The sequence below is a fragment of the Sander lucioperca genome, chromosome 5, assembly GCF_008315115.2.
Source record: "Sander lucioperca isolate FBNREF2018 chromosome 5, SLUC_FBN_1.2, whole genome shotgun sequence".
Lineage (NCBI taxonomy): Eukaryota > Metazoa > Chordata > Actinopteri > Perciformes > Percidae > Sander > Sander lucioperca.
The window spans coordinates 32,195,135-32,220,434 of NC_050177.1; the positions used below are offsets into that span (position 1 = coordinate 32,195,135).

General features: G+C 45.0%; 3 protein-coding genes across 5 annotated transcripts in view; all 3 read right to left on the minus strand.

The window, feature by feature from the left end:
- LOC116038066 (NACHT, LRR and PYD domains-containing protein 3-like) overlaps nt 1-25,300 on the minus strand; it is a 1,733,742-nt gene that overhangs the window by 1,010,037 nt on the left and 698,405 nt on the right. The window lies entirely within an intron of this gene.
- LOC116034665 (NACHT, LRR and PYD domains-containing protein 12-like) overlaps nt 1-25,300 on the minus strand; it is a 575,637-nt gene that overhangs the window by 479,773 nt on the left and 70,564 nt on the right. The window lies entirely within an intron of this gene.
- On the minus strand, nt 3,004-19,985 carry nyap2a (neuronal tyrosine-phosphorylated phosphoinositide-3-kinase adaptor 2a). Of its 3 annotated transcripts, none has more exons than XM_036001623.1 (7): nt 19,465-19,985; nt 16,597-16,833; nt 14,515-14,822; nt 13,289-14,332; nt 8,835-8,951; nt 7,772-7,854; nt 3,004-3,364 (listed from the first exon to the last, which is right to left on the minus strand). In XM_036001623.1, the coding sequence occupies exons 2-7, from the start codon at nt 16,797-16,799 to the stop codon at nt 3,131-3,133; spliced, it is 1,989 nt and encodes a 662-aa protein (XP_035857516.1). In that variant the 5' UTR covers nt 16,800-16,833; nt 19,465-19,985; the 3' UTR covers nt 3,004-3,130. The 3 variants fall into 3 exon arrangements, with proteins under 3 accessions (XP_035857516.1, XP_031167098.1, XP_031167099.1); XM_031311238.2 differs by having other exon boundaries at nt 16,597-16,813; nt 19,465-19,984; XM_031311239.2 differs by lacking the exon at nt 3,004-3,364 and adding an exon at nt 6,660-7,509 and having other exon boundaries at nt 16,597-16,813.

Sequence of the window (25,300 nt, forward strand, 5' to 3'; positions counted from 1 at the left end):
TATAAGGCCTACAACTGCAGTAACTCAATGAATTAAAATTGGCGTATCATGCACAAAGTTGCAGACAAAACCCACGCTGGACAGTTGTATGGACACAGAACAAGACCAACAATGGATGTAACAGCTTTTTAAAGTCTAACTGTCCATTCCAGCACCATATGTATTTTAGCTGTGCTTGGACTCTTGCACCTATGTTTTACACTGGCAGCTGTGACGGCCTCAGCTTTTGAGGTCCTGAGCATATCAGTTTCTCTCGTTGAATTGACCGTCACAACTGAGCTCTGAAGCCACAACTTCTCCATAACAGAAAGCATGACAGAGGCTCCTTCATCAAGGTGGAGATGGCCATAATTGCTGCTGCTCCAGCTTACTTTTCCCACAAAACAGTCCCCTCAGTCAGCTGATGGTGAAGATAACTAACCAGAACCAGTCCCCTCAGTCAGCTGATGGTGAAGATAACTAACCAGAACCAGTCCTCTCAGTCAGCTGATGGTGAAGATAACTAACCAGAAACAGTCCCCTCAGTCAGCTGATGGTGAAGATAACTAACCAGAAACAGTCCCCTCAGTCAGCTGATGGTGAAGATAACTAACCAGAACCAGTCCCCTCAGTCAGCTGATGGTGAAGATAACTAACCAGAACCAGTCCCCTCAGTCAGCTGATGGTGAAGATAACTAACCAGAACCAGTCCCCTCAGTCAGCTGATGGTGAAGATAACTAACCAGAACCAGTCCCCTCAGTCAGCTGATGGTGAAGATAACTAACCAGAAACAGTCCCCTCAGTCAGCTGATGGTGAAGATAACTAACCAGAAACAGTCCCCTCAGTCAGCTGATGGTGAAGATAACTAACCAGAAACAGTCCCCTCAGTCAGCTGATGGTGAAGATAACTAACCAGAACCAGTCCTCTCAGTCAGCTGATGGTGAAGATAACTAACCAGAACCAGTCCTCTCAGTCAGCTGATGGTGAAGATAACTAACCAGAACCAGTCCCCTCAGTCAGCTGATGGTGAAGATAACTAACCAGAACCAGTCCTCTCAGTCAGCTGATGGTGAAGATAACTAACCAGAACCAGTCCCCTCAGTCAGCTGATGGTGAAGATAACTAACCAGAACCAGTCCCCTCAGTCAGCTGATGGTGAAGATAACTAACCAGGCTCCATTCAGCACTGGTTCATAACACAACAGAACAAAACTAATTATGACTCATTCAAAAGACCAATATTTAGAACATTGGAGAAAGCAAACAAAGTAGACTAAATTATTATTTGACAGATTATCTTCACACTGTCAGAGATACAAAGAAGAGACGGATCCTGACTAAATACAGGCTCAGTGACCACCAGCTGGGTCAGACAGAGATGCACTTCCTCCTCCACTGGGAAAAACTATCTTCACTAAGAGAATTACACTTTGAAAAAATAGCCAAAAAAAGTTAAGACCAGAAGAGAAGCTGGTAGTTCTCCTAGGAGAGGTGACAGCAGCTCCACTGACAGCTACATATGGATCTGCCTGCTACAACCTGAGGGACTCACACCACTTAGGATCCCAAAATTACAGATCTGTTTAGTAGCCTATTATATAGTAATTATATTATATAAAACTGTAACTGTTGTGTAATGTAATTGTTTTGTAATATAGTGTGTTGTATCGCGATCAGTACAGTGTGGTACATATGTGACAAATATTTAATATATGACATGTAGGCTATGACTTTCTGTAAACTGCTGAGAGAAAGAGAGAGAGAGAGAGAGAGAAAGATAGAGAGAGAGAGGGGGAGAGAGAGAGAGAGAGAGAGAGAGAGAGACAGGCAGAGAGAGAGAGAGAGAGACAGACAGAGAGAGAGAGAGAGAGAGAGAGAGAGAGAGAGAGAGAGAGAGTCTGATTACCTCCGCTGTCTGAACACTCCTGTTTTCTGAACGACAGTTTAAACATCGACGTACTATGTGAAGTCATTTCATCATCTGCTGTCTTAGTTTGTGATCCCCTGTGTCTTGTTGCTAATGACAACAGTTTTTGTCTTCTCTGAGGTGATTTTCGGCCGTTTTCGACGCACTTCTTTCAACATTTTGAGCTACCGCGGAAATGTCAGAGCACGTCACGTGACGATTCTGAACGAATCACGTTGTCAGAAATTGGCATCAGCCAATGAGATTGCGCATTTTGAGTTAAATCCCCCCTTTTACTTTCACGATTGGTTGCTGATAAAAAGGAAATGACCATATTTGGATCCGACAGCATTGTAGAGGAGAAAGAGAGCTTTCCAACGGTATATGTGACGACAGGGTGCAGACAGCGATCGCGGAGCAGCGCGATGATTTAGAACGCCAACTTTTGTTGAATTTGAACAGACAAAGTGTAGTAAAATAAAGACCTAAATGTGTATTTCGGACTTTATTTCACCACAAGTCTGAAAGAAGACATGTTATTGAAGACAAATAGCCCAAAATCTCAAAATTGACCAGTGAAAAAAAAACGATGTTTTTGCCTGCCGTGTCTCGCCTTAAACTAACACACCCAAACCTCATATCTCATCAACATCCTGGTATACTGGACATAAACAGGAGGCAGCGTGGCCCCTGCTGGTAGTTACCATGGTAATGTTACTAGCTTTAGTCTCAGAGAACGAGACGTTGTGACTGATGAGACCCAATCAGGAGGAGAAACGTTGGCGTCAGTGTCGGTGTTGCCAAAGGTCTCCGTTTTGAGACGTTGAGACTGAAACACAACCCCACAGATTCCAAACCAAAACGGGACAGAAGTGTTTCCAAATGTCTCCGGTTTAGGGGCTCGGAAACACCAGAGCAGGGGGAATGAGAGGGGGAAACGCCAGAGCAGAGCAGGGGGAATGAGAGGGGGGAACGCCAGAGCAGGGGGAATGAGAGAGGGAAATGCCAGAGCAGGGGGAATGAGAGGGGGGAACGCCAGAGCAGGGGGAATGAGAGAGGGAAATGCCAGAGAAGGGGGAATGAGTGAGGGAAACGCCAGAGCAGAGCAGGGGGAATGAGAGAGGGAAATGCTAGAGAAGGGGGAATGACAGGGGGAAACTTGGCAGAAGATATTCCTTTTTAAACCAAAACGTAGCAGTGTAAATGTAGCCTTAGATGGCGCTGTCCCAGAACACGGTGGCTTCAGATAGCAGTGTCCCAGAACACGGTGGCGGTGTGTCCAGCAGTGTGTCCGGAGGCGCTGGGCGGAGCAGAGTACGGCGGCGGCTGCTTCCTCTTCCAGCTGGGCAGGATGGGCATGCTGTCCTGTTTGCACAGATTCTTCTCTGGACGCTGGCGAGCTTTGATCTCTCGACACAGAAACCTTTTCTTCTCTATGGTCTCCATCATGGTGGCGTCTCCGCAGAGCCACGGCATCTGGAACATCAACATGTTACTAATACATCATCATCCATCATCACCATCAACACATTCTCACTCCCAACTCATAAAATACCGACGCTTGGTCAGGTGCCTTTAGTGTTTGTTATTGCACAAAAAGTCTCCTTTAACGTCATATTTAGACGCTCTAGGTCGGGACTCTTGCCATCCCTTTTTGCAGCCCGTTCTCACTCCGAACTCATAAGACAAGCTTAGTCAGTGTATTTCAGCGTCAGACAACAAGACAACAGTAGAGAGTAGTATGAAGAGAGACAGCAGTAGAGAGTAGTATGTAGAGAGACAACAGTAAAGAGTAGTATGTAGAGAGACAACAGTAGAGAGTAGTATGAAGAGATACAACAGTAGAGAGTAATATGTAGAGAGCCAACAGTAAAGAGTAGTATGTAGAGAGACAACAGTAGAGAGTAGTATGTAGAGAGACAACAGTAGAGAGTAGTATGTAGAGAGACAACACTAGAGAGTAGTATGTAGAGAGACAACAGTAGAGAGTAGTATGTAGAGAGACAACAGTAGAGCGTAGTATGTAGAGAGACAACAGTAGAGAATAGTATGTAGAGAGACAACAGTAGAGAGTAGAGAGTAGTATGTAGAGAGACAACAGTAAAGAGTAGTATGAAGAGTGACAACAGTAGAGAGTAGTATGAAGAGAGCCAACAGTAGAGAGTAGAGAGTAGTATGTAGAGAGCCAACAGTAGAGAGTAGAGAGTAGGATGTAGAGAGACAACAGTAGAGAGTAGTATGAAGAGAGACAACAGTAGAGAGTAGAGAGTAGGATGTAAAGAGACAACAGTAAAGAGTAGTATGTAGAGAAACAACAGTAGAGAGTAGTATGTAGAGAGACAGCAGTAGAGAGTAGTATGTAGAGAGACAGCAGTAGAGAGCAGTATGAAGAGAGACAGCAGTAGAGAGTAGTATGAAGAGAGACAGCAGTAGAGAGTAGTATGTAGAGAGACAGCAGTAGAGAGTAGTATGTAGAGAGACAGCAGTAGAGAGTAGTATGTAGAGAGACAGCAGTAGAGAGTAGTATGTAGAGAGCCAACAGTAGAGAGTAGTATGTAGAGATACAACAGTAGAGAGTAGTATGTAGAGAGCCAACAGTAGAGAGTAGTATGTAGAGAGACAACAGTAGAGAGTAGTATGTAGAGAGACAACAGTAGAGAGTAGTATGTAGAGAGCCAACAGTAGAGAGTAGTATGTAGAGAGACAACAGTAGAGAGTAGTATGTAGAGAGCCAACAGTAGAGAGTAGTATGTAGAGAGACAACAGTAGAGAGTAGTATGTAGAGAGACAACAGTAGAGAGTAGTATGTAGAGAGACAACAGTAGAGAGTAGTATGTAGAGAGACAACAGTAGAGAGTAGTACGTAGGGAGGATGGATGGGTCAAACAACACAGGACTTTCCCCCTGGAGACTGGGGTTCATGTCCTGTTCTTGTGCCACATGTCAGTGCAACCTACGTCCTAACCCAGAGCGTCTAAAAGTGATGCCAAGAGTCCCGAAGAAGCCCGAGTAAATATGATGCTAAAGGAGACTTTTTGCTTCAGTAACAAAGGCCAAAGTCACACAACGCGATGGGAGTGAGAATGTGTTGTCACCATTCATCATCCTCCATCTCCACACCCAAACAGAATCTGCAGATTTCTTTACAGTTGTCAGTGCCGATCCAAAATGAAAACCTGCAGAATTTACTGTGTTCGTAAAGTCCAGTTTAGACTAGAGATTCACTGGAAAAAAGGCCACAAAAAACACAAAAAAACAATGAATACAACGTGTCTCTTGCTTATATATAAATGAAAATATCTGCCAATGGAAACTCTGAAAAGACACTTGGTAAGATGATTCATCTGTACCAATAACACAGCAGTCTAAAAAACCTTTTGAGAAAAAAAGCTTGTTTCAGACAGACAGACATACGGACAGACAGACTGACAGATGGACAGACAGAGAGACAGACAGACAGGCAGAGAGACAGAGAGACAGACAGACAGACAGACAGACAGAGAGACAGACAGACAGACAGACAGACAGACAAATCTAACTTTTCATGAACTGTGTTCATTAGTGTGTTCACTGTTTGTGCAGGATGAGCAAAGACAAACAGGGTCAGCGTACCATTGATCCATTTGTGTATTTGCAAGTTATTAATTGATATGAAGTATGTGTGGACAGACCTGATGGTGGACACATGAATACACTTAAACATGGCTGTACGGTTTGTGAATGTGAATTATTTAACCAGCATGCTGCACAAAGTGATGCATCAGTTAAAAAGTCCAGATATAACAATCACTTCCTGTCACAGAGCGCTCACACTGACTTTATTTACATTTATATGATAATAACAATCTTACATTGTACATATTATTGTATAATACATGTTTTTATCCAAACAATATGATAGTACATGTTCATCATTTGCTAGTGTCTGGGCCCCTTTACACAAGCTTCCACTACCTTACATATATTATGTCTTATGATTGTTCTTGCCTTTAAACTTTTGTAAATAAAATTGAACTGAACTGAACTAATGTGAAATAGATTTGAATCAGACCAGAAGCAGAAAGTAAGTTTTCACACTGAAGTTTCAGTCCGGTGTTTGATTAAATTAAATATTTTATTGTAAGAGATTCTTCAAGAAACATTAACACACAAAAGTACAGATTTAATATCAATGTACATCATTAGAGAGAGTCGAACAAACTTGTGTTTTTCATTTGAAACGAACAAGGACGTGCTTAAAAATGAGGGTTCTCATTCTAATTTCTCTGACGTCATGTTCACACTACGAGCGGCGCTAGCAACATGCTGCACGTCATTTTAATGGAAACTGTTGACATGAAGCCATAAACTGCTGTCACTGCGTGACGGACTCTCTTTACGGGCGTGATATGCTGCAGTGTAAGGTTGGGTATCGTCTCTTTAAATCTTGCCACACATTACACAGGTTAGCTGTTAGCTTTTTTGGAGCTGGATGGAGGTCTGTAGCATCTAAACATATCTACTAACTGTTGATATGACCGAGCTGTGACGGAGCTCTGTAGCTACTAAACACATCTACTAACTGTTGATATGACCGAGCTGTGATGAAGGTCTGTAGCTACTAAACACATCTACTAACTGTTGATATGACCGAGCTGTGATGGAGGTCTGTAGCTACTAAACACATCTACTAACTGTTGATATGACCGAGCTGTGATGAAGGTCTGTAGCTACTAAACATCATGCGTCATTCAGTGCACTAGACAGCAGATTACCGACCTTGCTACATTGACTCGGCAAAGCACCAACGAGACACTTCAACGATGACTGTGAAAATGAAGCTTGCAGCGCTGTGACCATTATGTAGCTTCATCGCTCGTAGTGTGAACGCTGCACCGTTGGGGCCAGAGCCACCATGCACATGGTGGGGGAACCATAAACGGGCAGGGCTACCATGCAAATGGTGGGGGAACTATAAATGGGCAGAGCTACCATGCACATGGTGGGGGAACTATAAACGGGCAGGGCTACCATGCACATGGTGGGGGAACTATAAACGGGCAGAGCCACCAAGCAGGTGTTGGGGAACCATAAACGGGCAGAGCTACCATGCACATGGTGGGGAACCTTGAATGGGCTGGGCTACGATGCACATGGTGGGGGAACTATAAACAGGCAGGGCTACAGTATTAAGGGACGGAGGCAGATGACGACAGGCGGGGTTAATGAGAGGCGGGTGGAGTTAGGGTTAGGTGAGCTTTATTAGTGTTAATACAGGTTTAAATGAGATTGAATCTATTAAAGTGATTTTTTGTGAGTTCAATCAGTGTTTGATTTTATGTTTATTGTTAGTTTAATGATAGTTTAATGTTAGATCAGTAATGTAACTGTTAGTATTACATTATTACTTCACTTTAAAGATCTACAGATTATTTTAATGTGTTCAGAGTTCATGATAACACAAAACACAAAGAACATTTACAACATAACATTTAAACACCAAATATTTTACACAAAACTGATATTAGGAAGTAAGAAAACACTTTGTTAACTTGTTAAAAGTTGTTTAGAGTTGAGTCAGCTGATGGTGGAAGCTTCTGTTCACCTGTTAAACGTTTTACGTTCTGTTGTTCAGATGAATCCTGCGAGAAGTATACATCTCTTTACTTTTCTGTTTTAAATCAAACTGCTGTCTGTGTCTCAGTTATACAGACAGAAAGGCAGACAGACAAGCAGGTATACAGACAGACAGACAGACAGACAGACAGACAGGCAGGCAGACAGACAAGTATACAGACAGGCAGACAGACTGACAAGTATACAGACAGACAGACAGACAGACAGACAGAGCCAAAGACAGGTATACAGACAGAAAGACAGACAGATGGACAGACAGACAGGTACCTGGCTGAGTGCGGGGTGTAGATGGCGTTGGGGTGAAGGAACTCCGGACGTCGAAGCCGAACGGCCAAGTGGACTCTTTGATTCTGCAGATCAGATTATTATTATTTACATCAACACAATACATTATATATGTATTTTAGGGATGTACTGAATCCAGACTTTTGGGGTTTAGCAGAATACCGAATCCACTGATTAAGATTCTGCCGAATCCGAAACCGAATACCAAATCCTCCTCCCATCCTCAGTCCATTAACACAGTAAACACAATAATGAAGTAAACAACGTCCACAGCCTGTAAAGTAGTTAAATGTAACAACTTAATGTTGAATTCACATGCTCTTTTCACATCGTAGGAAAATACATCGCTATCGCCAGATGAGTGATAATTTTGTTTGGCAAATTTTCACTAATCAATGTATGATGAAGGCATGTTGGGGGGGGGTGTGAAATTAGAAAGCTAACGTTAGCTAACGAGCAGCAGCCAGCCGTTCGGTCGCTCCGCTCCCACTGTAGGGAGACTCATTTACAGAGAGAACGGCTGACAGCCCGGAAGAGGCACTGTCTGGTTAACACCGGTTGCTGCGTTTTGGCTGCTGTCTGTAGATTCCTTCATGCGCGGCTTGTATTCTTTCGGATGTTTCATGCGCAGGTGTTTTGGCAGCAGCGATGTTGTGTGTTGTTTGGGGTCCTTGCCGCCGCAGGACAGGTCGGCATATCGGGTTGGGTGTGTGGCTCGGCTTGGTTCGCCTTCTTTTGGCTGGGGGTGCTGCCGGGCGGCGCTTTTTCTGCTCGCAAGTTCCATTTTCACTTTCTCACTGCCTACTGCATTGAACGGTCCACCTACATATACACCTTCCCATAATCAACGACGCCGTCATTACGTCGACCAGCATTCACCAGGGTTCGGTTCAGGGGGAAAAAATTCTAAGGTTCGGCAGAAACCCAATCCTGTCAAAAAGCCCAATATTCGGCCGAATCCGAACCCGAATCCTGGATTCAGTGCATCCCTAATGTATATATATATCTGTATCTTTCCCTGTAGAGTCTTTGTTGACAGACTAACCTCCTCCGGACAGCATCATGGTCGGGCTGACAGACGACCGACCCATCCGGCTGGAAACTGGACTAGACTGTCCGTCTCTGTCTTTACTACGGTGTCTAGGCAGAGACCTGGAGTCTCCTACAAACAGACAGGAGAGAGACAGACAGGAGAGAGACAGAGAGAGAGAGAGAGAGAGAGACAGAGAGAGAGATAGACAGGAGAAAGAGAGAGAGACGGACAGGAGAGAGAGAGAGAGAGAGAGAGAGAGAGAGAGAGAGAGACAAACAGACAGGAGAGAGAGAGTGAGATAGACAGGAGAGAGACAGACAGAGAGATAGACAGACAGGAGACAAACAGAGAGAGAGACAAACAGGAGAGACAGACAGGAGAGAGACAGACAGGATGAGACAGCTAATCCCTCTGCATTATTTCCACAGAAGAAAACAGAAATCAATGTGTAAGACAGACAACTTCAAACAGAGACAGAGAACTAGCAGAACCTAAAACAAATATGGGAAAAAGAACGTACGAGAACCTGTATGATACAGAAAAAATGAGAACTCAGTGCTGATTTACACCACATCATTTGCAAAATAGAGAAGCAATTCTGAGGTCCCCAAACTGCAAACACTCTCCTCCCCCGGCTGCACCTTGAAATCCTGTCAATGAAAAACACAAACAAGATCGTGACCCAGCCCTGATGGACACCTAGAGCACAAGAATGAGATCAAGGATACAATCCTCCGCAGGGGCTCAGCCTCAGAGAGGCTAAACCTTCACCCAGGAAACAGGTGTTCATGTCATGAAGAAGTTAAGGAGAAAACACAAGACTTTCACCAAAGAAAATGGATGTTCATGTCCCACAAGTGTTTTAATCCAAAACCATCTTACACCACGGCAAGTCATGACTATCATTTTTTGGTGGCACCTACACTCTTCGGCATATACTTTTCATATGTATTCCAGAAAGCCTACAAAGATATACATAACACCCAAGGGGGTAGGCGAGCGTCCACAAAGCGTAGCTCCTATGGAGCCATTTTGTTGCTTCAAGCCATCACCCGCCATTAGCATCCCATTGACTGCCATTCATTTTGACGTCACTTTGACAGAGAATAACTTTACATCTGAAGTGTTTAAAGACTATTTGTCCATTGTTTATTTCTAAAGAAACACAGCAATGTATAAAAGGTTCCATTACCTTGTATCTCACGTTATGGCTCCGTAGCAGACGTTTTTATAAAAATAGGCTAACGATTGTGTCATAACCACGAGACTTACTGTCTCATAGTAGAGGAATTACCGTATAGTACAGGAGAAGCTCTCAGGCAGTTTGGACTTCCATTAGCTGTTTAAGTTTAATTACTAATGTTAACTAGCATTTTAGTTAGCAATAATTAGCCTGTGTCTATGTTATCTCCTTACATATACCTACGCTCTCCGTCTCTGCTAGATTGGGAATGATTGAGATTTCTCTTGGCACAGCTACCAGAAGACTTCCAACTTTCAGACAGGTTGCTCACGTCACATCTACGTCTTCAAGCTCAGTTTGAGGCTGCGCAGTAACGCTCAGCCATCACGGGGAAAGTGCTTATAATATACTTCACTGGTCTCTGTAGAAAACAACGGCGTCACTTTGTGCACTTCTTTAACTGTCTATGATAACACCACAGGAGTCTCATTACTATCCCGAGATGATGGAAACTTATTCAACTTGCCCCGCTTCAAGGCGAAAACCAAAACACAGCAGTTTGTTAACCGAGAACTGTTCTATGCTGAAAATGCTGCTCTCTTTGCATCATCTCCAGAACAGCTCCAGACCTTACTTGACAGCTTTGCTAAATCATGTGACCAGTTCGGGCTTACCATCAGCCTGAAGAAAACTGTCACCATGTCACAGGCTGCTGACTCGCACTCATTCACAATAAATGATATAACTCTCAAGGATGTGGCAAAGTTTACCTATCTGGGATCCACAATGACGCGATGTGTTAAAGAGAGACCTCATAGACTTTGACATAAAACCTGAGAGCTAGACAACACTGTCACGGAATTGTGACCAATGGAGAACAAGCCTCTACCATGGTAGAGCATATGACCAAGATAGGAACCTACAGAAACTGAGGGAGAGACGTCTTCGCTCAGCTAACAAGAACTAATATGTGATAATATGTGAAAAGCGCCAAGCATTGTCATTCATGACAGAAGCATGCCAAGAGTGACACACAGCAAGATGTCGATGCGCATAGTCGCAGAAACCCGAAGCTTCCTTTGCAATAGGAGCTTTAGAAAGATTATAACCTACACACAAACAGAAATCTTGTGTCTGAAGGACTGTTGTTTTGGACGTGCACCCAGTGACTCCGGATCCATTCCACTGGAAATTACAATGGACAATGAGATCACAGGAAAGATCAACAGACCCACGGAGAGGCGACGCAGGCGGAGATGTGAGAGGAAGCAGAAGCGGGGTAAGCGAGCCGGCATCCAGGCTAGGCTATGATGATGCCCGCACAAACCTGCCATGCCCAGCATCTTCCTCGCCAATGCCCGCTCCCTCGTTAACAAACTGGACAATGTAAGGTGTACCAATAACTGCTTGGACTGCTGCATTATGGTGATAATGGAGACCTGGCTGCATGACAACATCCCTGACCTAGCCATGGAGCTAGCAGGCCGCTCCCTCTACAGTGCAGACCGCACAGCCGACTCTGGTAACTCAAGAGGAGGAGGCGTGTGTGCATACATCCACAACAGTTGGTGCACAGACACTATTGCTATTGAGAGACATTGCTGCCCGGATTTGGAGTTCCTGATGCTGAAATGCAGACCTTTCTATCTGCCTAGGGAATTTTCATCTGTCTTTATCACTGCTGTCTAACTGCACCCCAGAGCTAATGCTAAAATAGCCATGGGTAAGCTACATGATGCCATACGCAAGCAGCAAAACAGACACCCGCAGAGCATATTTATAGTGGCAGGGGATTTCAACCACACTAACCTGAAGAATTTTACAAGAATGTGAACATTAAAACTAGGAACAACCTCATCTTGGACAGTCTGACCATATATCCCTGCTCCTGACACCAGCCTACAATCCCATCATCAGCAGGACCAAACCTCACGTAAAAGATCTGGACTGCAGAAGCCTCCTCAGCCCTGCAGGACTGCTTTGATGACACCAGGTGGGAGCTCTTTGAACATACAGAAATTGAGCACCATACCTCCACAGTCCTCTCTTATATCAACTTCTGCACGGACATTGCAACAACAAAGAAGCAAATTAAAGTGCTCCCCAACCAGAAGCCCTGGTTTAACAACAGGGTGAGGGAGCTGCTCAAAGCCTGGGACACAGCGCTGAGATCAGGGGACAGGGAGGAGTACAGGAGGGCGAGGGCCAACCTACACAAAGGCATCACATCTGCAAAGCGGAAATACAAACAACGCATTGAGGACAACTTCAATGACAACAACCCCCTGCAATATGGCAGGGTGTAAGGAACATTACTGGCTACAAACAGAGCAACAGTAAGCCACAGTCCCCACCTGTCTGAAAACCACCATAATCCCTGTACCCAAAACCTCAGCCATCACAAGCCTGATTGATTACTGGCCGGTGGCTTTCACGCCAGTGATCATGAAATGCTTTGAGAGACTGGTACTGCCCCACATTAAGGCCCGCATCTCTCCTGACCTCAATCAACACCAATTTGCATATGGGACCAACAGATCCACTGATGACGCCATCTCACACACTTGGAAACCCCCAACAGTTATGTTAGGATGCTATTCATTGACTACAGCTCTGCATTCAACTCCATCAACCCAGACAAATTGATCAACGAACTACAAACACTGGGTCTGGGAGACCTTCTCTGCCAGTGGATTAAAGACTTCCTGAATGTGTATGTGCGAGATGTGTTTGGGTGAGAATGTGCTTTGGAGAGGATGGCTCCAACAGAATTTCGTTGTACTGCATACAATGACAATAAAGATCTATCTATCTATCTATCTATCTATCTATCTATCTATCTATCTATCTATCTATCTATCTTCTCTCTGGCTGTAGTCAACAGTTTGTTAATGACTGTCATGTAAGTTCTGTTCAGTAAAAAGTCCTTTAAACAAACTTTTTGGGGCTCAGTTTATAATGTAAACATTAACCTGGTGCACTATAAAAAAAATATCTGATGCTTCATGCTTGTACAATTTACAGCAGTAAGTTCTCTGAGAATCTCTTTTATGTCCAACTTGTGTTGTGAATTTATTCTAAAGGAATTGTCACCTTTTCTCAGCTAAATTGAACTGTAAAGATGCTAAATCTTCTAAATCAGTCTGTGTGACAGGCTGGCGGCCGCTGTAATTTCGTACGAGATCACACAAACTGGTTAATGAGAATGCATTAATGTAATGCTGATATAAAATGGATACAAAATGGATATAAAACTGATTTTAACTGATATAAAACTGTTTACCTTCACTGCCGCGGCTCTTCCTGCCTGCTCCTTTCTTTCGTGCTGGTCGACCCGACGTAAACACGTTGTTGAGTTCGTCCAATGGACTGGTGGGAGTCTGTGACCTCATTGCCACATTCTGCATGGAGCCGTGGGTGGAGGAAGAGTTACTGAGTCTAGCCCCTCCCTCCCCAGCCCTGTGAGAGGATGAAGACGAGGAGGAGGAGGAGCGGGGCATGCTTCCTCCGGCCATCAGAGCATCATACGGCGGAGGTCTCTTCAGACTCAGAGGAGTCAGAGAGCGACCCATGCTGACCGGAGACGGACACGCTGATTGGCTGCGGGGGTAACCATGGCCACTGTGGGCGGAGCCAGTAGACTTGTAGAGATTGGAGGGGAGGGGAGGAGCTGACGAGCGGCCAGAGGACGTGATGGTGTGGGTGGAGGGCAGATCTCTGTCTCTGTCCCGTTCTCGTTCTCGGTCCTTCTCCTTGCGGTGCTGCGTGGAGCTCTGCGGGGGTTCGGCGCCGCCTGACTTGCTGTATGAGACGTTGTCCATGACGGGCAGCCGGGTAACGTCTAGCGGGGTGAGCGGGGACTCGTCTGAGTTGGGGGAGCACTGAGCAGGAGCGGGGGGGAAGACAAGCAGTGGCGGGCGGTGCGTCAGCAGGTTGGGGAAAGGCGGTGGGATGTCGCAGAGCGAGCTGCGGGCTGCCCAGGCATCAGGGTCCAAGATGGCGGCGGGATCCTGCAGGAAGTCGTCCAGCAAGGGGTACTTCATCTCCTCGTACACTGCCTCGCTCTGCTCGTCCTCCGCTTCCTGTCTGCTCAGCTCCCGCAGGATGTTTCCCACCATCTCGATGTAGACTGGCTCCTCGTCGTCCGTGTCTCTCGATGCCGGGCTCTGACTCTGGGACGAAGACTTGTCCCATCGAAGGGAAGACTTCCTGTTGCCGTGGTTACGGATGTAGGAGTCATCGAAGGAGGTGCTGAGCTGAGTATTGGGATTCCTTTTGGGTTTGGGTGGAGGCATCTTTCTGTAGTCCTCATTGTAGAGAGCTCGAGCTACAGACAGACAGACAGACAGAGAAACAGAGAAACAAACAGACAGACAGACAGACAGAGATGTTAAAATCTGAAAACACTAAGGCCCAATCTCGACATGTGACAGATTTATGGACTTTGAGGTGCGTTTACTGTAAGTCTTTGACGGCATTTCTGAACCCTTTATGCATCCTTTTTCTCACCTTCTGCCTGCTCCGGTGTCTCTTTGGTCTCTTGAGCGTCTCTCTTGGTGCCGCCGGCGTCCACCGTCTCGGAGCTGCTGCTCAGCTTGGTGTTGGGGTCTCTCTTGGGTTTGGGCGGAGGTTGTTTCCTGTTGGGGTTGGAGTCGTCGTCTGCTCCGCCCACCGAGTGCAGCGACTGGGACCGCACGGTGAAGCCCTGACTGGGGGGGGGCAGACGGTCCTGCGGCGCCGGCATCGTCATGAAACCCATCCTGAAATGTTTCCCAGAGTAGGCCCCGTCTGTTGCCATGGCAACATCTTCACCAATCCTGCAGGGACGAATGGAAAGACATGTTAGTAAAACTGTTAATTGACTAATCACAAAGTTTGTTTTGTTTGTTCGTTCCTTAGTAAAGCAAGAAGAACTGGAGCTTCATCAACTTTTCTCAGCTGTCGAGTAGCTGATGTTTGTTAAACTTGCAGGAGAAGAAACTTACAGGACAACCCTTCTCATCCTAGTGCAGACGGCACCAGCTTCCACATTGCTGAACTTCAAACAGCTGGTCTAGTGGTTAGTAGTCATTTTCTGGCTCGTGCACCCAGTGCTTCCCAAGTCTCTTATTTGATTTCTCCTCGCTCCTTGCTTGATCTGGAAGTTGGAGGGAGGATGGAGGAGGATGGAGGATGGCAACCTGGTCTCACGGCAGTTTGTGTAAATGTCACATTATTTTTAATCTATTGATACGTGTTCACGGGGACATTTTTCTCGTTTTTTACGTGGTGGCCAGCACGAAATACCCTACGGGTAAAGGACGCCTCACACGCCGGCCGAAAAGAATGCCTCATGCTGGGAGGCAGCCGCAAGGCGGCCGCTGGGGACGCGACTACAGGGAAAGGACGCCTCACATGCCGGGGATGGCCGAAAAGGATGCCTCACACGCCAGGAGACGGCCACTGGGGACGCACCACAATAACGGGACGGTTGTGATTAGGAAGACTACGGGAAACAAAATGCCACACGCGGGACGCGATCCCCACTCACCCGGGTGAAAGTCCTGTGTTGTTTGACCCATCAACCACCCCGACCACCCTCCCTACACAGATTTTTGGCATTTTATACTACTCCCTACCATTTTCGTGCCGTGACCACGAAATATGCTTCCCATTGAAATACATTACTTCACATTTTCGTGCTGGCCACCACGTAAAAAACGAGAAAAATGTCCCCGTGAACACGTATCAATACAATAAAAGAAGGGAGGATGGAGGAGGAGGGAGGATGGAGGAGGGAGGAGGGAGGATGGAGGAGGGAAGAGGGAGGATGGAGGAGGGAGGAGGAGGGAGGAGGATGGAGGGAGGAAGAATGGAGGAAGATGGAGGGAGGATGGAGGAGGGAGGATGGAGGATGGAGGAGGGAGGAAGATGGAGGGAGGATAGAGGATGGAGGAGGGAGGATGGAGGAGAGAGGAGGAGGGAGGAAGATGGAGGAGGGAGGATGGAGGAGGGAGGAAGATGGAGGGAGGATGATGGAGGGAGGATGGAGGAGGGAGGAAGATGGAGGGAGGATGATGGAGGGAGGATGGAGGAGGGAGGATGGAGGATGGAGGAGGAGGGAGGATGGAGGAGGGAGGAAGATGGAGGATGGAGGAGGGAGGATGGAGGAGGATGGAGGAGGGAGGAAGATGGAGGATGGAGGATGGAGGGTGGAGGAGGGAGGAAGATGGAGGGAGGAAGATGGAGGGAGGATGAAGGACGGAGGATGGCAGATGGAGGATGGAAGAGGATGGAGGAGGAAGGAAGATGGAGGGAGGATGGAGGAGGGAGGAGGATGGAGGAGGATGGAGGAGGGAGAGAGGAGGGAGGAGGGGCCTTTAGACCTGAACAGCTGTCCCCAAATCAGAGGAACTACCCTTCTGACTGCAGGAAGAGACAGGAAGGGAGCGGCCTAACAACCTACATTTCAAAATAAAAGCTGAATCATATTAGCCTACCAGAGATGTTTTTGTGGCATGTGCTCAGAAGAGATTCTGTGTGGTAAAGTTTGTCTCTACATTCAGGAGTGTTAATTCATCATTTTAATGTTTTAATGTTGGTATTTTCAACCTCTTGATGGCGTCTTCCTGCCGTCTCTTCTTCTGGTGTTTTTCCTGCAGGTAGTTCCAGTTGGTCTGGTTGCGAATGCGGTCGCTCTCTCTGGCGATGTCGGAGGCGTTTTGGATCACCAGTCCATCGTACGTTCGAAGGCCGCTGTCCTCCACGTATTGAAAAAACCTCCTGAAGGAAGATGCGTCTTCCTGAGACGTCATAACTTCCCAAAGACCTGAGAGAGAAACAATCACATTAACAAAGATATATATATCAGTATTTACAGTCTGTCACTGATATTAATATAAATATATATATATATATATATATATATATATATATATATATATATATATAAATAAAGAGTTCTTTCAGGTGAGTAAACAGGAACCATTTTCTTTTATGTTTATTGTATTACTGACTCCATAACAGACAGGCTGCATCCCGAGAAGGTGACGATAACTCGACTAATCGGCCGTTTGGGTCTTAGTTGACTGAGATTCATTAAGTTGTTTTCATGTTTGTTTTCATGCTGAGTGATATATTAAAGAGCACATCTCTGGTAAACACCAGACTACTAAAGTAGTAGTAGACAGTTAGTAGACTGTTTCTTCAGTCGAGTATCTTAGTATTTTAGTTGTTAGCAGTTCCAATATCAAATATTTCATAAAAGAGAAAACACTGTCTCGTGTTTTTATTTATCTCACAAGTTTACTCTATATTAATCTGATTTATTATTATTTCTTTATTATTCTGAGCCAGATTCCACCACGTATATAATATATATATATATAATAATAATAATATATCTGTGTTTGAAGACTTATAGCAGAGAAGGCCCTTCTCTCTCTATCTTCCCCTCCCCCACCTCTCTGTCTCTCAGCATCTGTCTAAAAATGGAACAGAGTCAGCTGGCCGTAACCTAGCAACAGCAGCATCTCTCAGGGGAGCATGATGTAATGCTTCCAGGAGAGGGGGAGGAAGAAGAGAGGAAGCAGAGAGGAAGCAGAGGTTGTGTCCACACTAACAGATTCTTTATTATCTGTCTGAAACCTTCGTATGAAACCAATAGTACGCGAGTTGCATACTATTTGCAGTATAATATTACAGTATGTAAACACTGGACACTATGTTGGCATCAGCATCCCACAACGCAACGCGCTAGTAACGACAATGTTCATAATAGACGGACAGAAACCAAGCAGCTCTGTAACGTCAATAACACTCTAATTTACATATCTACACATTTAATCTGTGATTTTAACCTGCGACTGTTGCTCTAGTTATTCACCTTCTTCAGTAATTTAAGCGATATCTGGCGAAGCCGCTGCAGCGGGGGTCAGCAGGGGTTACTATGGTTACGCGTCTCCAACGGCAAGGAGGCTCTCGGGAAGTGACGGTGAAAATTACAGCTTAGTGCGTCCAAAAAGATCCACGCTACTGTTTATTCACACAGAAGTCTGTTGGAGGGTAGGTTACATGTTGAGTCTATAGAACCATAGATTCAGGTGTGTTATAATATTATATATATATAATATTATAATAAAGATTATGTGATATAATCAAAGACTGTCAAAATAACAAACCCATCTGTTTGTGGACTGACGTTTTGACGGCGTGAGTTTGCATTCTGGCCGTCGCCATCTTGGTTTTATGGAGCCAGTGACCATATTTGGACAAGAGGGTGGCGCTGGGGAGGATGACGCGACTATGACAAGTGTTGTTTATTGTTTACTGTGCTAAGCTAATTGCTAAAGAGGGAAAAAAAGATTAAGATTATGTTTGGGCATTTATTTTTGACATGACAGATGAAGACATGAAAGGGGAGGGAGGGGGGAATGACATGCAGCAAAGGGCCACAGGTCGGAGTCGAACCTGGGGACGCTGCATCAAGGAGTAAACCTCTACATACGGGCGCCTGCTCCACCAACTGAGCTAGCTGGGTGATGCATGATGATCTGCATGTAAGGTAGACAAACAGACTCTGGAGACAGTCATCTACATGTACGGTAGAACAGAACATCTGCAGACTTTCCCTTTAAGTTACCAGCTAACGCTAGAGCAGCAGAACGCTGAACAAGATATTTCTTTCCAGTTAACTTTGCTGAAGTGAGTGTATAAATCACCCCCTAACCCATTCTCCAACCCTGACCCACATGTTACCCTAACCCTAACAAATTAAAGTCCTCCCTCTGTTCTCTGCACACTGCACTTCACTATTACATCATTATTTAATAAACTCAAACTTTATCCGGATTAGTTTGATGTTTTTCCTGTTTCCTGTCCAATGAAATGCTTTTACAGAGTTCCTGTGAACATCTGAGCTTTCTGTGAAAGTTTAACTCTGAAGATGACCTTTGACCCTGGATAATGTCTGTCAGCTGTATCGACCAATCAGGTTGTGCCATTAATTAAAACACTTCTTCAACAAAAGAGGAAACCACAGAGAGTTTAAAGGATGATGTCTGGTCTATCGGAAAATAAAACTAACTACTGTTGGTCAGAAATACAAAAATGAACTGATCATAATAGAGATCTCACAGAGCCACTTCCTGTTTGAACCTTGACCTTTTTGATCAGGAGGATTATTAAAAACCTTTCAGGTTCACCATCGTTCATTGTACCGTTTCTTTAGAGCTGTCTGGGCTTCATGATTTTAGATTAAGTGTAACTTTGTTCTCAGGTCTGATCCAAGATGGCAGCCATGTTGGAATGAGATGCTTCCACTGTGTGAAATACAAACAGGGTGTGAAGGATGTGCCAAATGTGTTTTGAACAGACTTTATTGACACTGTCAGAGCAGACAAAAAGAGAAACCTTTTCACCAGCAGAGAAAGAAAACGACGAATGAGTGAAGCTGGATGAAGGATATGAGAGGAGGCTTACCGGAGGATCAGCGAGGACTCAAACTGCCTCCATCCTTCCTTAACTGTGTCCTTCAGTGTCTCCTTCCTCCTTCTGTTCCCCGTCCTTCCCTCCTTCAGCTGTGCAGAAATGAAGATGGAATAATGAATCTTCCTGTCGTCCTCCCAGATCTCTGCAGCTCACAGGAAACAATGACTCGCTGCGGCAACGTTAATCCACATCCACCCTCCAACACCTCCGTCCTTCCTCTCTTCCTTTCCTCCTTCCTCTCTTCCTCTCTCTCTTCCACTCTTCCTTCTGTCAGTTATCCTCACAGCTGTAGGAATCACAGCTCTCTCTCTTTCACACACACACACACACACACACACACACACACACACACACACACACACACACACACACATATACACACTCACACACTCACCCTTCAGCAGCACACAAACACATCCCCGACGACAAGGAAAGAGATGCTGAAACCACGGCAACCTGACAGCATCCTACCGTGCTGATTCCACCCCCGCTCTCTTTCTCTCTCAGCAGAGAGGGGAAAGAGAGAGACAGGGAGAGAGAGAGAGAGAGAGAGAGAGAGAGAGAGAGAGAGAGAGAGAGAGAGAAAGAGAAAGAGAAAGAGAATGAGAAAGAGAGAGAGAGAGAGAGGGAGAGACAGAGAGAGAGAGATTATGATTTTAAGATATCAGTCCAGAATCTATCTGAATTCTGTTTTTAATGTGTTTTTGAATCTTGTGTAAGCTGCTTTGACAACATGTTTTTTGTTCATGCTTTTAAAGCAAATTGAATTAAGAGAGTTTTATGTTATGTTTTATATATATATATATATATATATATATATATATATATATATATATATATATAGAGAGAGAGAGAGAGAGAGAGAGAGAGAGAAAAGAACCATCCATCTCTCTCTCTAGGGAGGTGCCCAGGGGGCAAGTAAAGAAATTACATTACTTTAACTAGATTACATTATTTTTCAACATACTATGACAGAAAAAAGGTCTGCTTGCTTACAAGGCTCACAAGCCTTTATTTAGATTGTAAGTACGTTAAAAATAGAGCTGAAACATCAGACACATCTCTCTCCTCAAACTCTGGTCCCCCACCTGTTCTCAATAGTCCCTCTTAATCACTACGGCATGCCCACTTGCAAACTAACAGCGGCTTTGTGACTAGGTAAGTTCACCTTCCCAGCATGACAGCCTTGCTGAACAGCCAAAAGGGAGATAGAGTGCCATGACAATTACGTACGTCACTAATCCATAAACCCAATCATTGTCTAATTCTCAAAAGCAAAGATACCTGAAGCCCTCCTTCAGCTGCAGGAACACCCAGGTTATTTTCAGCCAGTTCAATGTTCTGTCTGTCTGGCTTCTGCCCCCTGCTGGCCTGGAGAGACATGACAGCACACAGATGTGACTTCCTTCACAATTCCTCTCTTCAGTACAGACACAGTCTATAAAGCCCCAGTGTGTAACGTTTGTAGTTGTTCATTATCAAAATCTGTATTGCCATTCACAAACTTGTCCTTTTTCATGAATATTGACCACCAGCATCCATTTCAAGTATTCCTATTAGCTTGGAATTTTACATTTGCACTTGCATGAACTGGGGTAGACGCTCCATAATGATGCGCCATCTTGAAATACGTTAGCCGGTAAGGGACATACAGGACCTACTGCTCCGCCTTTCGCGTTTTCGACTCACAGCTGCTGCTAATGGGTATCGTAGCTTCCCGGCCCCGGCAAGTTTGAAGAAAGAAACATGGAGGACCACAAGTATTAAAAATCCAAATTTCAGGAACAGGAGTCTTCTTCTTCACCCAGAAAAAGAAAACGGATATTGAAAAGAGCAAGAGACCGGCGTCATTAGAAAAAAGAGTGAACATTGTAGCTGCTTTGGACGCACACATCAAATCCCAACTAGTTAATTATCCTCCAGACCGCTGCAGTCTCCTTTTCTTTCCGTCGGGTGGCGCGCGTGCCCGCTCGTGGTGTGAAGCGCGCGTCCACGCCACTCTCCGACACGAACTCATGGATGTATTAAGAGAACGCATGAACTCCAACAACGACGGCTGATAGACGGCCTTTTGTACACCTTCACTTTTTGAAGCGTGAAGGCTACCGTAGCTGCAATACTGCGTGGCGAGAAAGAGTTGATTGCGATATATAATCTTAACGCTAGATGGGAGTAATTCTTACACAATGTAGCTTTAAGTCTGTGGTCTAAACAAGAGGTGTGTGTTACAGTCAAAGTAAATGGCAGTGATCACTGACAACAGAATCAGCAAGAAGACGACCACTCCAATGATAATAAAAGGCCTTCGAGTAGATGGATGTGATGGATCTGATGGAACAAAGTCATACCATCACACAACATCATGAGTCCAAAAGCTCCCGTTAACCACAAACTGACCTGAAATTTAAATCACTTCAACATGGACACTTATATCTTTTGTGGGGGTTATCTTTATCTGAATTGAGGCTCTGACGACAGAGACTGTCCTGTTGCACAGATTATAAAGTCCTCTGAGAATAATCACTTTATTGCCTTTTATACACTTTGTATAATTTTGTTTATTACATGACATGTGTAACACAATGGCAGTTATCAGTCCAGGAACAACATGTCGTCAGCTGATCATTTTAACTCAGTTTGGACCAATCATCTTTTACAAACCTGTAAACAGTCATCTTACCTGAGACAGTGAGAGAGCACAAACGGCTCTCAGAGAAGAAGTTATGAGAGAAAACATAGATGTGATAAATACAGCTGTAGCTTCCTTAGTGGGCGGGCTCTGCAGCAGGAAACAGGAAGTGGGCAGAGTGATTGACAGCTGGCTGGGTGGAGTTGTGTGCTGAGTTGGAGGAGGTGAAGGTGAACTGGAAGGAGCCTCCTTGGTACTGTGGCTGGATGGAGCAGCTGATGGTGAAAGTGGAGCCCCTGAACACCTGGAACCCCTGCTGCTGGGCCTCAGAGACCCCGTCCATGGAGGAGGACACAGAGATGTTGGGCTGAAGCAGCAGGTATGTAAACACAGAGACAGACAGACATTGTGAACTAGCCAGGCCTAGCAACAGTAACATTGAAAATAACATTTACATTTAATACACAGGAGCCTCTGTTGCTCCCAGGTCATGTGCCACTGTTGACCCCAGTTCATGTGCCTCTGTTGCCCCAAGTTCCAGTGACTCTGTTGACTTCCCGTTACTACTGGGCAAACCAGCGACCAGCCTGATAAGACTGCTTCTTCAGCTTGGCAGCTTCTGAAGTTTTTTTGATTGCCATCATAACAGGCCCCAATGACCAACTGGCCACAACTTTGAGCAGTTCAGCTCGGCGGGGTGCTCGTCAGTATCTCCACTTCCACTTGCCTCCTTCACTTTGGGAAACGCCTTCAATGTAGGGAGTCCAGCCTCTATCCATTTAAGATTTTAAGGATCATTATTTAAAGCAGTAGACATATGTCATATCTACATATATATCCTGATGCACTCAGCAGCTGATTTACTGAGGCAGCAGCTCATCAGACTCTGTCACGGCTGCTGGAGACAGTCTGCTGTTATTCTAGCTGCTGCATGTGTGTTCAACCTACACCTGTACATTACTGTCATAGATGATGTCATAGATGATGTCACTGATGGGCTTACCTGAGCAGGTGAGATCCAGGAGGGAGGAAGAGGACCATGATGTTGCACACTCCCTCAGAGCAGATCCAGACTGAACACAGTCAGACCTGATCCGCCACACAGATCTGTATGAGGACTCTTCTCTCTCTGCTACAGAAACAGGAGACCCACAGTCCAACTCTCTGCAGGCAGCAGCTGCTTCCTTTAGGCCCCAGAAATTGTGATCCACTGTTCTTCATTCTCCGTTATGTTTCAGCTTCAATGTTCCTGCACAGCAACTGTTTCCTCTAACGTGACAGCATCAGGTTCTGAAAAGAAAACAGAGAGTAATCAGGTGAGTTTCATGAGAAGAGAAATGAACAAAATCAAAGCAGCTCCTCGTCTACCTGAACAGGCGAGTCCAACAACTGTTTCATGGGAGCAAGTGTTTCTATCTGAGCCTGAGCTTCTACAGTCCAGGAGGGCAGACTCATTGCCTCCACACTGGAACTCTTTGGTCCTCATTGGAGTCTCCACTTCTCCATAGAGCGCCCCCTGGAGGACTGAAGGAGCCCCACAGCCAAGGTCCCTACAGACCACCTCTGCATCCTGTTGGTCAAAGTCATCTTCACACACTGAAGACCAGCACTGGGTAGACTGGTTAGTCTTCACCTCCAGTCTGCCTGAGCACAGACTGGTCCCATTCACCAGCCTGACACAGTCTGGAGAAATAATAGAAGATAACATTGAGAGAGAGAAAAGACACCAGACACTAAATAAAAAGATGTCATCAAACAACAACTTTTGATTAAACCTGGACTCAGCACAGTTCCAACAGAAGTTGATCATTAACAACAGAACACATCTTTATAACTCCAAAGCAATGTTACATCCAAATTTACATTTAATAAACTCTAAGAATTGGTTTCCAATGTTGAACACTTCATCACCCCACCTCTGGCTCTACATGCCACTGTACTTACTCTGCTGTACCGTTCCTTTTTATTACTGTTTAACTTATTTAATTATTTTATTTTACATTCTATTTTTATCTTTATTAATACATATTGTGTGCATATGTTTATACTTATATTGTTTATATTCTTTTTATCTTTCTTATATTTAGAGAATGTGTGACATGCACCAACAACACCATGACAAATTCCTTGTATGTGTAAAAAACGTACTTGGCAGAAAAGAAGCACCCGGCTGAGCTGAACTGCTCAAAGTTGTGGCCAGTAGGTCATTGGTGCCTGTTATTGTGGCAACCAAAGAAACTGCTGGTGGAAACCAGTGGCTCAGAAAGCTGTCAAGCTGAGGGAGTCCTTTCAGGCTGGTTGTTGGTTGGCCCAGGGGACTCCTGAAGCTGCAGACAAGTGTCATATATACAGATAAATGGTTGTTTTTGTTCAAGGGAAACGCATGCACACAGACAGACAGACAGACAGACAGACAGACAGACAATGTTCACTTTCACTGTAAATCTGCTAACAGAATCACTGCCCTGCCCCCTCCATGACAGGAAGTGTGTAGTGTCTTAATATGGTGAAATGCCTTCCTCAACATATTAATGTAACGTGTAACTCAGTTCTGCAGTTGACTGTGATTTCATCTCAGTTCTCTTATTTGACATCACTGTCAGGGTTTGTGACCCAAAAGGCAGAGGGTTGAGACAAGGAGGCAGTGTGAAGGTTTTGAAGGTTTACAGCTAGCTTTTAGCTACAATAAAAGGAATATCCAAACAGAAATCCAAATCACTCAGAAAGGAACAAGGAATCAAACTACAAAGGGAGAGACACAGGGATTAACACAGGAAAGTACACACATAATGACAACGATTGGCAAAACAGACAAAGAAAGCACATAGACTAAATACACAAGGTAACGAGGGACAGGTGACAAGGGACAGGTGAAAAGAGGGCTGAGGAACAGATGGAACACATCAGGGCAGGGCAGACAATCACAAAAGGCAGGAAAACACACAAAGCAGGAAGTAATAAATGACATGACAGGAGAAACAAACAACAAAGTAAAACAGGAAACCGAAGCATGAAAACATAAACAAGGATTGAACTAGGAAAACAAAACATAGAACACAGAAAGAACAGGGGTAACACAAAACTGTGAACAAATAACGGAAACAGAAACATACAGGTAGGAGTCGGCCAGACCGCCAACTGGAACCCAGGCAATGATGAGACGTTGACCGGGACCTCTGACTGGGAACCGGTTGAAGT